The following is a 13,228-nucleotide window of genomic DNA, read 5'->3' as shown; positions in this document are numbered from 1 at the left end:
CGGACGAAGATCTGTAGCGACTGGTTTGGTTGTGGAGGAGGTGGAGGACTAAAAAATTCTAAATAAATTAGGAAACAAATATCCTAAATAAAACTAGAAAAAAAAATTATAATTCAAATGGGAAAAAAAATACTAAATCAACTACAAGAATATAGAAAATCTCAAACATTAAATTTTAAGCTTTATCTGAAAACCTTCGTAATCTCTTATTGTTATAAAATTTTGACCATATAACAAACAAGTTCTCTAGATTTTTTAACAGAATTTCAATCTAATTCAATAATTAAATTGAAAGTTATTTCTATTTATTATAAAGTCGTGTATTAGAAAAAATCTCTTGTACCATTACAAGTATACTCTGTTAAATGGATGAAATTTAGATTTTAAAAAAAATGTTAAAACAACTATAAAAACATTTTTTAGATTACTAATACTTACATGAATATATATAACTTTAGGTTTAGTATTGTGAATAAGGGTAAAATGATATGAATGGGGTTTTTTTTTTTTTTTTTTTATAAGCGGTCTATGTTTTTTTTTAAAGTCTTAAGAAGATTTTTCTTTTTAATTTACAAAAATGAACATATAAAACATTACAATAATAAATTTCTGTATACCATTTGTTTTTGCATTATAGACATTCAATAAAAAATGATCCCTATATACTAAAAATAAATAAAAGCAATTGCATGATAAATCTATGAATGCAAATATATATGAACCCATTAAGATTCATATAGAGTGGTTCATATTATTAAAAAGATTGGATATACTCATCATAAATAGTTCTGTCCCAGCCCATTAATCCTATTGCAACCCATCTGGGATGCAAGGCCAAGTGTTTTGCCAAACCTGTTTTCTATCCCGTAGCAAATTAATTGTTGTAATGAGTACACTTAACCAACCTTCTGATATTCTTTCCGGCACTTTTTTTTTTTATAATTAATATGGTATTTAAACCAGTTTATATGCATTTCGATTAATTTTGTGGTCTTAGTTAACGATTATATATTTTTCCAATTACTGAGATTTATAAAACTTCAAACTAATAATTTTAAAAAAATAAATTTAAAATCTAATCAGTTATATTACCATCTCAAAAATTTTCAGACTACTTACCGTTTGCTTTTACCAGAAGTGGAATTGGCAGATACCTTTTGTGATGGGTCACCACCATTTCTCAAGAAAAGAAAAGAATTTCCCTCAAGCAATGTCTTTCTGCTTGCTGTTAACCTCTACTTGCAAGCAAAGTATAGCAGTCTATATCAGAGGATCATTCATCAAAACCCCCTCTCTCCCATTCCTTTAATCACATCTTGCATCAACTTTGAATGGATCACAAAGGGCACCGAGTCCATTCTCTTGACATTTGCAGCAGGCTCTACAACCTTGTCACGAAAATTGTCGCGGCACAAGCCTTCAAGACTGTGAAACTAGGCCAGCATGTGCACCAAAACTTAGCCAAACCACAGAATGGGGCTATCCATGAGGGTGATCACGAGGTGCACCGCAGGACTACAGATCAAGGGGTAGAACCAGGATGTGAAGATGTAGAACAAGAAGAAGACAGTTTGAAGAACTGGGACGCCTTTGCCTCGTCTTGTTCTTCTAGCAATGATCGTGAGCAAGAGGAGGCACCATTGCCTTATTCACTTGTAGCTCAAGCAAAACCAGCCAAGATCAAGAAAACTGTTAGCATAAATGACAGGGTAGAAGAGATAGATACGGGGAAGAAAATGAAACGGAGGAAATCAACTGAAAAGCTGCCTTCAATCGACCTAGAAGAAGATATTGTTCAACCTGTGAAATCAATTCTCAAGAAGGATTCTTTTGAACATTGTGATTTAACTGAAAAATCAATTTTTTTCATCCATTATGACACTATTTGATGAATTTGTTAAGAGCATCTTCTTGTTGTTGATGTAACATGATCATACGTGTTACTTTACTGTATAAATAAATATCATATATAATACCAATTCGTTCAATTTCTTTTGAAATAAGTAGCATCAACCCGACAAATTCTATTTATTTTAATTAAAAAAAAATCTAAGACATTTTGTTTATTTGTCAAAGATTTTGGATACACAATTGATTGGAGGAGTCATCTGTCCAAACTTACAATTGTCTGAACATTTCTAGCTCATTTCATAATATTAATTTAATCTGTCATCTGCAATTTAATGTGTTGACTTTAACGAAATATTTGATAAATATAAAGGTTTGGATTTGAATTACCTATCTAATAGTTTTTTATGGTAAAATATTTCAGTTAGTTTGGACATAAATTAAATTAAATATATTTTTCAAATTATTTTAATATGACATGTTTAATACTAGATAGGAAAAAAATCTGATTTAAATTTGAACAAAAAAAAAGCACCCTAAGAATATTCTAAATATTATAATTATAAGAAAATCTAAATAATTTGGAAAATTCACAATGCAAAATGTATTATAGATCTTCTCACAAGATAATATGGATTCAATATTCACAGTTTTTTTTTTCAATTGTTTTATATATAAAAAATTTTAATTTAGCTTTTATTAGATAGGCTAATTTAAACTAATTTATTAGATCGGTATGAATTGAAAGCGCAATGATTAAAGTGAAAAACAATGAGGAAATTAAAGGATATTAAAATAAAAATCATAAAAATATATTTGAATTAAATTTTTAATTTGATTTGAGTTGAAATTCAATAAATTTAATTTTTTTATTATAATCTCTTTTTTTTTTTATAATCACGAAGCCATATTTGTTAAAATTTTAATGTGTATAGATACACATTCAACTCGTAATCCAAGCTTTATTCAGAAAAAATGTAAGAGCATCTCCAACACAACTATTAAATGGAGTTAAAAATAAAAAAGTAATGTTTTGGCTTTTTTTTGTTTATTTTTCATGCTTCAAGGGGAAAACCAAACAAAATACTAAATGTCTTTTTTTTTTTTAATGAATGTTATTCCTACATATTTCTCAAAAATATCAAAACTAACAAAGTGAGGTCAACAAAAAAATAAACCAATTAAATGTAGTCATATGAATAAAAAAAAACCATCAAAATTATTATAAAAAAATAAAACACTTATTTATTCCACTATAATAAAATTGAACTTTATAAACATTTTTTTTTCATTAAAGCATGCATAGGAAAACAAAACTATATTTATACTATTTAAAATATTATTTTATCAATTTATCACTTTAAAATAACATTTCCTATATGCTCAAACAAGCAAATAGGCATCAGCAATGACGTTTTCCCTTCGGGTTTGTCAATCTTTTTAATAATCAAGGTTGAATACTAGAATAAAGAAACGAAACCTTACCAGATTTAACCACTAAGTATATTTATAGGAATAAAATAAGTGAAAAATATAATAAACTTAGTTATATATATATATATTATATATAGTGGAAATCTGAAGATTCTAAAGAATTAAAAACTAAGTACAAGCTTGAAAACAACCATCTAATCAAACATTGGCAGCATGACATAAAGGGACAAGAATCCACCAATGTAATCAAAATGTAATAAAACAAAGTGTCCTTATCAAAGCCATATTTCTCCATTGCCAACCAAGAAAGCCAAAATGGGTGTTGCTTATTCATCCCTTCTTTCCCTTTCTCCCTGCACTACTACTATACACATCACTGGTTCCTCCCTTTTCCCTTGCACATCAAAAGCAAACCCAGAAAGAGTAATAAATTCTATTTTTAATCATACCAATAACATCTGTTTGGCTAATCTCCAAAAACCCAGTAAAAAGTTTGGATCTTTTAGTCGTTTTTCACAAAATTCTACTTGTTTAGGCTTAAAGATTGTACCTTTGAAGTGTTGTGGCAAAGTGAGGGAAATGGAGACTCAAGAGAGAATTCTTCAAAAACCCTTGATTGATTTTCATGGTATTGATGAAGAATTGGTTCAAAAGATGGTTTATGATGCTCTTGTTTGGAGTTCTCTTCATGGCCTTGTTGTTGGTGACAAAAGTGTTCAGGTCTGTGGATATGGTTTTATATGCATTTGTTAATGTATCTCTGTTGATGAAATTTTACATAATTCGCAGTCTTTTTTATGAATGATCGAGCTCCTTGGAATATATGTTGATTCATTATGCAGTGAGAGTGTCTAATATAGTGATTGCCTGATTAGTTGATAATCATTCACCTGTTCTTTCTAAGTTCTTAAAGCTAGTATGCACTCTCCATTAGTATTCATAACAGTTGTGAAAGCCAAAATTTTTATTTTGTTTCAACTAAGTTCTGTTTAGTTTTGGCATCAAGCTGATATCATAGTGGCATGTGTAACTTAAGATAGGAATAATGGAGTTATTTGAATTGTAGAGATCAGGAAAAGTACCTGGTGTGGGCTTGGTACATGCACCATTTGCCTTGTTGCCTATGGCATTCCCGGAAAGTCATTGGAATCTAGCATGTGAAGTAGCACCTATATTCAATGAGCTCATTGATCGTGTGAGTTTGGATGGAAAATTTCTACAGGATGCTTTATCCAGGTACATTTTATTACACACGCCTAATTGTTTAGTAACTTTTGTTTTCAAAAGTGAGAAGCATTGGTTCCACTAGGCTATTATTTCAAAGATCATGGGCGGATACATGTTTGTTCAGTCAATAGCAAAGTTGGTCATTGGTTATTTTTGTCAGCTTATAGCTGGAATATTTGGAGTTTTTGGTCTGCAACATGCTAACTTTACCACATTTGAACCTTCAAAATGATTCTCAGAATATTCTGTTAATATTTTTTGTTTGTTCTTGTGCACCGTTCAGCTTCATCTCTTTTAATTCAGGGCGTAATTTTCATCAATGTTTGAAATGGGCTCAATAGATTGGAAATACACATGAACTGATTTTTTTCTTCTTCTTTTAAACACTACAGAACGAAGAAAGTGGATGCCTTTACATCGGGGCTTTTAGATATTCATTCCAAGATGCTAGAAATTAACAAGAAAGAAGTAAGTGTATCTCAGTTAGGCATTTGAATTTATCATGTTAGCTTTGGTTCGTTTAAAATCATGTTAAGGGAAACAAGCTGATTTTCATTGGGTGATAATATTTTTGGACATCAATGCAGGAGATACGCTTGGGTTTGCATCGATCAGATTATATGCTTGATGAACAAACTAAATTGCTCCTCCAAATAGAGCTAAATACAATTTCAGCTTCATTTCCTGGCCTCGGTTGTCGTGTTAGTGAACTTCACAGGTTAAGAAACTTATGACTCTGAAGTTCTGTGCTTTCTTCTTAGCTATATTATGTTTTTTCTTGAATTTTGGTTTGGTCATGGTTTTGCAGATCACATGTAAAAATAAACAGTGAAGTAGATTAGATATCTTTTAATTACGTCTCTATGTTTTACTGAGTTTACTGTTGCAGAGTTTACAGAGTAAGCTGTGCAACAGAGTTTACTGTTGTGAAATCAAATATAGGCACATGTACACCAGAGGCAGGGTAAAGGATTTATAACAATGTAATAGTAACAGATTTTGTAGCACCCATCTGGCTTAGCTTTGAATGCAGTTCCATGTTTTAGATAAATCTCATAGTCACCTTTGACAATGCAGTCAGTTTCCCCACACTGTCAATCCACCCACATCCATCAAGTGATTTTGAACTTCATTATAGCTTTCCGGCCTATGACATTTGTGTTGCAGTCTTCCAAAAGTAATGGATGCTATGTTGTGTAGACCTTTGGATTGCAATGCAGAAAATTCTGTCTTCTGTGAATAATTCACAAAAAGTGAGCAAGCAATGATAATAACACCTGCTGTGTATTACTACAGGAGCTTGCTTAACTACCATGGAGAACATATTGGATTAGATCCCAGAAGAATACCTGGAAACACTTCTGTTGATAAGTTTGCAGAAGCGCTGGCTAAAGCTTGGACTGAGTATAATAGACCTAGGTTGGATCTGATTTAAATGTTCTTCAGTTCTTTCTGCTTCTAGGTTGTGTTAGTTAATAATTTATGCATATATTGCGCAGGGCTTTAGTTATGGTTGTTGTTCAACCTGAAGAACGCAACATGTATGATCAACATTGGCTTTGTGCAGCATTGAAGGACAGATATCCTTTTAACATGCAATCTAGTCTCTCACGTGTGGAGTTATGGTATTATTTCTGAGATATGTTTTCTTATCATAAAGAATTTGAGATATGATTCTAAATAGAATAGACACAGACATGTTATTTTAATGAATATCAAAAGTGTGAACAGTGATATGTCCAAAATGTTTTTATTCTTGAAGCACAACATTTTCAGGAATCACTTTCCAGATATTTAAATTTTATTCAAAAAGCTTTTGATGGAATTCAAAATAGGTTACTTCCTTAGCTTTGTAACACACATAATGTGACAACTATCCGGAAAACATTGGCAGAAATCGACAAGGAAGGGGAAATTCTACCAGATGGAACTCTGCTTGTGTATGTAACTTCCAGCCATGGACATCTAGTTTCACCTTTCTAGAGATTTTGCATGTTGTATATTAATATGATAAACAATATATATTGCAGAGGTGGCCAAGAAATTTCGGTTGTTTATTTTAGAGCTGGGTATGCACCAACTGATTATCCTTCTGAAGCTGTAAGCGTTTATTCATTTTCCTGGATTTTGTTGCTACTTGCAATCTTGTTTCAACTCTGCTCCAAAAGTATTTTCTTTTGGATTTTTCCGGTGACTTGTTACTTCTAGCATGATTTTCCTGGTTACTCATAGATCACTATCCATTCCAAGATACTGATTTTTACCTTTAAGGGCCTGTTTAGAAGTATACGTTGCTTTTTAAAGTGCTTTTCGTTTGGAAATACATCAAAATACTATTTTTTATTATTTTTTAAAATTTATTTTTGATATCAGTACATCAAAATAATCCAAAAGCACCCCAAAAAAAATTAATTTGAAGCTAAAAAAAATTTCAAAATTATTCAAAAACACGGTTGGGCCGCAATGCTAATTGGAGCCTAAATTATCTTGAGTTTTCTATATGCTTACATTGCTTCTATGAATGAAGAGTACTGTTTCCTGGAATTTGATCTACTTATAGGTGTTTGATCCTCGTATTTTGTCTAGGAATGGAGAGCTAGGCTACTTATGGAGCAGTCATCAGCTGTCAAGTGCCCATCCATATCTTATCATTTAGCAGGAACCAAAAAGATTCAACAAGAACTTGCAAAACCCAATATGCTTGAAAGGTGGTAAATTTTGCTTCAGTATTTTATTTTAATTTTTGGCAATGACGTCCTGAAAGTGTTTTCCTGTCGCAGGAAAAAAATTGTAATGATCTAACACAAAGATTTCTCAAGTGAAATTGGAAACTAGTGTTATGGCTCATAAGGCAAAGAATTTACTTCTTTTTCAACCAAAATTACAACCGTTCCAAAACTTTATAAATAAGTGGTGTGCCTTTGCTCAGAGGCACACTGTTCTAGTCATCTAGTTTGCCTCAAGAAACATTATACCATGTTTACAAGTGCCAATTGGTTCAAATCAAAAGGTATCCGCTACCTTAAAAATGTTTCTGGGTAGATGGATATTGTTACTGAAAACTATGAGTAGCACATTGGAATCCTTTAAATTGGAGTAGAAAAGCAGCATTCACAGCTCTCATCTGTATTCCTTAAACCTTGATTTTTTTATCGTTGTAGATTCCTAGAGAACAAAGAGGACATTTCCAAACTGCAGAAATGCTTTGCTGGCTTATGGAGTCTGGAAGATTCAGATATCATCAAAAAAGCCATTGAGAGGCCCGAGCTATTTGTGATGAAGCCCCAAAGAGAAGGCGGAGGTCTCTTATTTCTGAACTTCACCTTGATATTCTTTTTGTTGCTGTTGGGTAATGTTTTACAGGGACTGAGATCATTTCCTCTCAGGGAACAATTTCTACGGTGATGATGTGAGGACAAACCTTGTAAGATTGCAGAAAGAAGGAACCCAAGAAGATGCCGCTTACATTCTCATGCAAAGAATCTTTCCTGCTGTTTCACCCACATTTTTGGTGCGCGAGGGCATTTGCCATAAAGATCACGCCATATCAGAACTTGGAGTGTATGGTGCTTACTTGAGGTATGTAGATCATGCATCAAATGTCAATACATGGTTTGTCTACTGAAACAATCGTTTGCTACTTCCCGTAAAAAGGGGTGTAAAAATGAAGATTCTAAAAGGGAATGATTACCATATCCATTGTTCATGGTCTCAAAATATAAATAAATAAAATAAAAACTATAAGAAGAAAAGAAATGTGAATTCACAAGTGCATCACCTAAAACCTTCCCTTCACAAATATATGCTTGAATTTTTTGATTGGCCTGCACAGGAACAAGGAGAAAGTGATTGTAAATGAGCAGTGTGGATACTTGATGCGGACAAAGGTATCTTCATCAAATGAAGGTGGAGTTGCAGCTGGATTCGCAGTCTTGGACAGTATATACTTGAGTTAATGGAGTTTCTGTTCTGAATCCAAACCCTTTATGGTTAACTTTGCACGTGTGCTAACAGTATTCAGCTCCAGGTTTGACAACTGTTCAGATAAATGGGTCCTTAGGTTAAGATTGTTTTTGAAAAAACAAACTCTCCATTTCCATATTTTTTATCTGAATGATGCATCGATGGGCAGCAGTTCCCTTTCTTTCCCATTTCCCACCTTGTGATGGGTGGTTGGCCTTCCTGGCATTTCTGTAATATATCTTCTGTAACTGTATCATCAAATAAACTTAGATGGTTCCTCCACCTTGCATGGCAATTTGGAACCGTCGATGGAAAACTTAAAAGTTTAGAATACAGGAACTTTGTTGAGTAAAATTTAACTGAGATTTGTAATTCTGTACCATTGAACTCTTGGTGCAATGTGCTGGAGTGTGTTTTTTTTTTTCATATTCTAATGATTTTGCTTCCCCATTCCTCTCCCGAAGAGTTCTTTGCAGGATACAGAAGTGCAGTGTTTTCGGTGAAGATATTGCAAATCATGAGGCACACTGGCAAAAATAAAATGTTCTGCCGGATAGGTTAACCTATGAAATTTCTTTGAATGAAGCCGCACAGAATCAGGCGCTATAAAGGATCTGTCATTGCAATTGTATTCGAATGAGCTTTGAGCATGTTATGGCCTGAAAAAAACACAACTTTTGACATCGGTATACACCTGTGAAGCAATTTTTGTATAGATCAGTTATGAAATTGTGGTTGCCTCCACAGGAAAGTAAAATTAAATTTTCATGATTCTAGAGGAGAATTTGTTCAAGATCTTCTAGGATTTCCCTGATTCCTCACAACAGCTTCAAGAAAGGTCATTTTGTTTTGAAATACAAAATCACGAAGAAATGTTTCTATCAGAGCAGGACCAGAAAGCTTATTGCTCCAGTTTCACTGGTCTAATTTCCTTTGCAATACACAAGGCAGCCTAAAAAGTGACTCTTTCAAATAGATAACAGTAGATAAAAAGTGCAAAAATAATAATTATATACACGAGACTGGTAAGGTAGGGTTAGACGAGCTACTCCACAATCAAAAACCTAATGCTTGTCTTCGTTTTCTGGACTGTGAATAGTGTTATATTCCGCGTAAGTTATATTCTCTCCAACCCAGTTCTAGGGCTCGTTGCTCCCACAATGCTGTAAGTTTACGCTCCTCTACTAGTCCTGCTTCAGCTCTTTCCCTTCCTTCTTCGCAAGTTTGTGTGTGCGCACTACATTTTTGTGCTTCAATTTGGTACTGTGAAGAAGTACTCCTAGCAGTTGTTACCAATGTCCTGGTCTGCTCCAATATTTCATTAGCTACTCTTCTTTGTAATTCAATCTCATCTGATATTAAATCAACAGCATTCTTCTGCATTTCTTCACCCATTTCTGGATTGTTTTTGCCGCAGTCTGCAAATACAGGATAGAAGGTTTTTGAATATTAGTAAAACTAGCTTGAAAAAAATTAAATGTAAAGCATCTACAGCAGGGCATAAATCTTCCATGAGTTCTATATGCGATTAAGTTATGGAGAAATGTATTCGTCTGGTGAAGTGAGCAAATGTTCCTGTAAGAAAATCTCAGTTAGCCTACTATGATTCTCATTAACAAATTCCTTCGAGAATATTTCTTATACTAATTGCAGTTGTCCTTCCTTGGATTCATGAGAAAGTCATAATTTCATGATTATGGAAGCAGTTTTACTGAGCTTTGCCTCCGATTAGAAGGTCTTAATTCGAAATTCAAACAGAAAAGAGAAACCAACATTGGCAATGACTCCAGTTCTGGTTCCAATTCTTTCCAAAGCCAGAGAAATTTGATCACTCTGATTAGTTCTTACCACGTGATCCAATCTTTCATCAAGTGTACTGCTAGTAACCATGATATACGATTCATTAAATGATTACATGATGCACTACTGTGGCTGTATCTTTTGGATTGTAGGGCTTGTAACTGAGAAAAATACATATGCAAGTGTTGTGATAAATTAACCTCTTCTTGATTTATGTTTTATGACCCTTCTATAGTGAAGGAATTACGGCAGAAAACTTTTTTCCCAATTTCAAAGTTTCCACAATAGCATGCTTTGAGAATAAAAAATCATGTGTGCAAAGGATGAAATGTGATCGCAGTGATGCCAACTTCAACTGCTGGGAGCATTTCATTCAATCCTCGAGGAAACGAAATAAACAACAGCTTAAACAGAGAATGAAGAAAGAAGGGGACTGACCTGGATATGAATTGTTGATAAATTCTGCAGAACCATTGATGTTAAAAAGGAAGTTAGAGGAAACAGCAATGTTTTTAAAGGGAGGGAAATGAGAGACAAATAGATATTCAAAGTAACTTTAAAGCATACAAGAACAAACAATCAAGATTCAAAGGAGAATCAGAGAAAATTCACAAACAATCATGTAAAAGGTTAAAGAAAGCGGCAATAACTTCATATTCTCTTCATTACTGTCTTGAAGTGCATTTGAGCCTTAGCATTTCATATAGGAATGACTTCAGATGCATGACAAAGGGTACTCTAGCATCCATATCAGGAAAAGAAAAAAACAAGAAGAACAGGGTTATTCTAGCATCACCGTCATCATATAATCAGCATTCAAATGGTGGTATAGTTCTGTGATGTTTGTCCTTTTATTCGAAACCAGAAAGAAGATCTGTCAAGAGTCTAATTAACATCAAATGGCTTGAAAACACAGTTCAACACAACACTCATGAACATAAAAATGTTTTGCTACCAAAGTGAATTCCTACAACCTTTTCAGCCTGTTAAAGCAGAGATTCATACAAATGTCCGTGCTATCCACCATCGAAACAGTCCCTCACTTAATTTAACTGTAACTGGACACAACTTAGGCCTAAGAAACCAAATGCATTTCATTGGAATATGATTCAAATTGATTTCATGCTTCATGGGACAGAAAGGAAAATCTACCATGAATGTACATGAACTTGTTCTTTGGTGAATGAGATAGAAGAAAGTTAATAATTGGTGCAAATTCACCGAATAACTAAAAAAGAGATGTTAAAATGTGCAAGAAAGGGAAGCCCCATAAAGTTCTCACAGCAGAAATTAGACAGAAGGATTGTTTAAGATCTTGTATCTCTGCACTCACAACACCTCAAGAAACATAAACCATTTCTACCTTCAACCTCACAACCCCACAACGATAACCATGTCAATGCTGATAGTAACTAAGAGATTTAAAGAAACAAAACACTAACACCAAAAAAAAAAAAAAAACCACAAAATCACCAAAATAATATGAAAAAAAAGAAATTTCCACCATGCGGAATTCTACCACAGGCTAATCAATCACCATATATGAACTGCAGCATCAAAAGAGAACGCTGCCAAAAAAAGTGCTATTTTCTACACAGATGTAAAAACGTTACTAGAAATAGGTACATTAATATGGCATCAAAACAGACCCAAATATAGAAACTACATTTTCTGGAAAGCTTGGTAAGGATCTTTTACTCACCTACTGTCCATATCAATTCTAGCTTTTGAGAGCAATCACAATCACAAGAGCATGAAGCAGCATTTGAACTGCCCTTCGAAAACAACCCTGAGCCAACAATGTAGCCTACAAAGAATATAGCCAACAACACCAAAACCACCCTTAAAGCACCATTACTCCTCAAACCATAATGCTTTGAAGGATATGCCATCTCTGCAGTTCCCACTTTCCACGATCCAAAAACAGGAATAAAACCCAAAAAACCTAACTTTCTCTTTTGCTTTCAAAGAAATCAACTAAATAACCAAAACCCAGATGTCAAAAACCAAATTTTTTATATGCAGGAACACCAAAACAAAACGTTTAAAGAACTGGGTCACACTCAGTTTGGAGATCTAAGCAGTCTAACAACAGGAACTAGACTATGACTCTTACTATCTGTACTGACACTACTAAAAATAGCAAATTCAGTGAATGTATGGAAAAGGAGACCCCAAATCCCTATAAAGTGAAAAGGTACAGAGGGAGAAAATGATGAACTGAAGCTTTAGTACTTTAATCTTAAACTACTAGTACTATAATGTTTAGCTTTAATCATTCGGTTTGCTACTTTTATCAAAGAAGATTTGAGAAGCTATTGAAGTAATAGTAATCTGATTGTGTTAACAGGCTGTAAAACTTGCCATCATCACTTATCAAACTGTTTGAACTTTGAAGACAGAGAAGTAAATTCTAACTGGAGATAACCGTTTGTTGTTCTCTGATAGCCACAATCTAAATAACAGATGGATACTGTTGTCAGTTGGTATTTATCTTTAAAAAAACCCTATTTTTTGCATGCTATCCTGACAAGTCATTTTAATTTACAAAAAGATTTTTTCTTTTATAATTTTTGGTGGGAGCATGTGAATTTTTATAACAGAATTCAATAAATTACTTGCAAGGCTTGGATCAGAGAGGATTTATTTTACATTTTATGATTTCAAATTTTTATTCAATAATTTTTATCATTTCGGATTTAAATTCAAGAATTTCGATAGGGTAGTCTTGATGCATGAAGGCTAAGGTTGTGAAAAGAATATTTCATTAATTACAGTCCATCTATTTCTAATCTTTAGTAAAAATCTAAAAAATCAATCCATTTATAATACTATCAATTGGACTAAGGGATCATCAACTTGAAAATAATAAGAGAATATGTAAATGTTATAGTATATATATCTACTAATTATCTTTTTTCCATGAGAAATAAAAATAAAAAAACCAATAAAATTA

The 13,228-nt window shown here is 33.1% G+C and overlaps 2 protein-coding genes across 2 annotated transcripts; one reads left to right on the top strand and one right to left on the bottom strand.

Annotated features, from left to right (window-relative positions):
- Positions 1–3,533: 3,533 nt before the first annotated feature.
- On the top strand, positions 3,534–8,871 carry LOC118051454 (glutathione synthetase, chloroplastic). The gene is made up of 12 exons (XM_073409292.1): positions 3,534–4,002; positions 4,349–4,518; positions 4,902–4,977; positions 5,097–5,227; positions 5,806–5,928; positions 6,009–6,090; positions 6,370–6,449; positions 6,540–6,609; positions 7,096–7,217; positions 7,671–7,810; positions 7,896–8,088; positions 8,342–8,871. Exons 1-12 carry the CDS (start codon positions 3,598–3,600, stop codon positions 8,463–8,465), a joined length of 1,716 nt encoding a protein of 571 aa, XP_073265393.1. The 5' UTR covers positions 3,534–3,597; the 3' UTR covers positions 8,466–8,871.
- A 429-nt stretch (positions 8,872–9,300) lies between these two features.
- Positions 9,301–12,871, bottom strand: LOC118051462 (uncharacterized). The gene is made up of 3 exons (XM_035062117.2): positions 11,975–12,871; positions 10,711–10,734; positions 9,301–9,890 (listed from the first exon to the last, which is right to left on the bottom strand). The coding sequence occupies exons 1-3, from the start codon at positions 12,162–12,164 to the stop codon at positions 9,574–9,576; spliced, it is 531 nt and encodes a 176-aa protein (XP_034918008.1). The 5' UTR covers positions 12,165–12,871; the 3' UTR covers positions 9,301–9,573.
- Between the last annotated feature and the right edge of the window lie 357 nt (positions 12,872–13,228).

This window comes from Populus alba, chromosome 5, assembly GCF_005239225.2.
Source record: "Populus alba chromosome 5, ASM523922v2, whole genome shotgun sequence".
Classification (NCBI taxonomy): Eukaryota; Viridiplantae; Streptophyta; class Magnoliopsida; order Malpighiales; family Salicaceae; genus Populus; species Populus alba.
This window is presented reverse-complemented; position numbering and strand designations above follow the sequence as displayed.

Excerpts from the sequence above, each read along its gene's own strand:
- LOC118051454 (XM_073409292.1), top strand. The coding sequence starts at position 3,598 with ATGGGTGTTGCTTATTCATCCCTTCTTTCCCTTTCTCCCTGCACTACT. Across the intron at positions 4,978-5,096 it reads TAGAAATTAACAAGAAAGAA|GAGATACGCTTGGGTTTGCA; the intron begins GTAAGTGTATCT and ends ACATCAATGCAG. Across the intron at positions 7,218-7,670 it reads AAACCCAATATGCTTGAAAG|ATTCCTAGAGAACAAAGAGG; the intron begins GTGGTAAATTTT and ends TTATCGTTGTAG.
- LOC118051462 (XM_035062117.2), bottom strand. The coding sequence starts at position 12,164 with ATGGCATATCCTTCAAAGCATTATGGTTTGAGGAGTAATGGTGCTTTA. Across the intron at positions 10,735-11,974 it reads AGAATTGATATGGACAGTAG|AATTTATCAACAATTCATAT; the intron begins GTGAGTAAAAGA and ends ATGGTTCTGCAG. Across the intron at positions 9,891-10,710 it reads TATCAACAATTCATATCCAG|ACTGCGGCAAAAACAATCCA; the intron begins GTCAGTCCCCTT and ends CTGTATTTGCAG.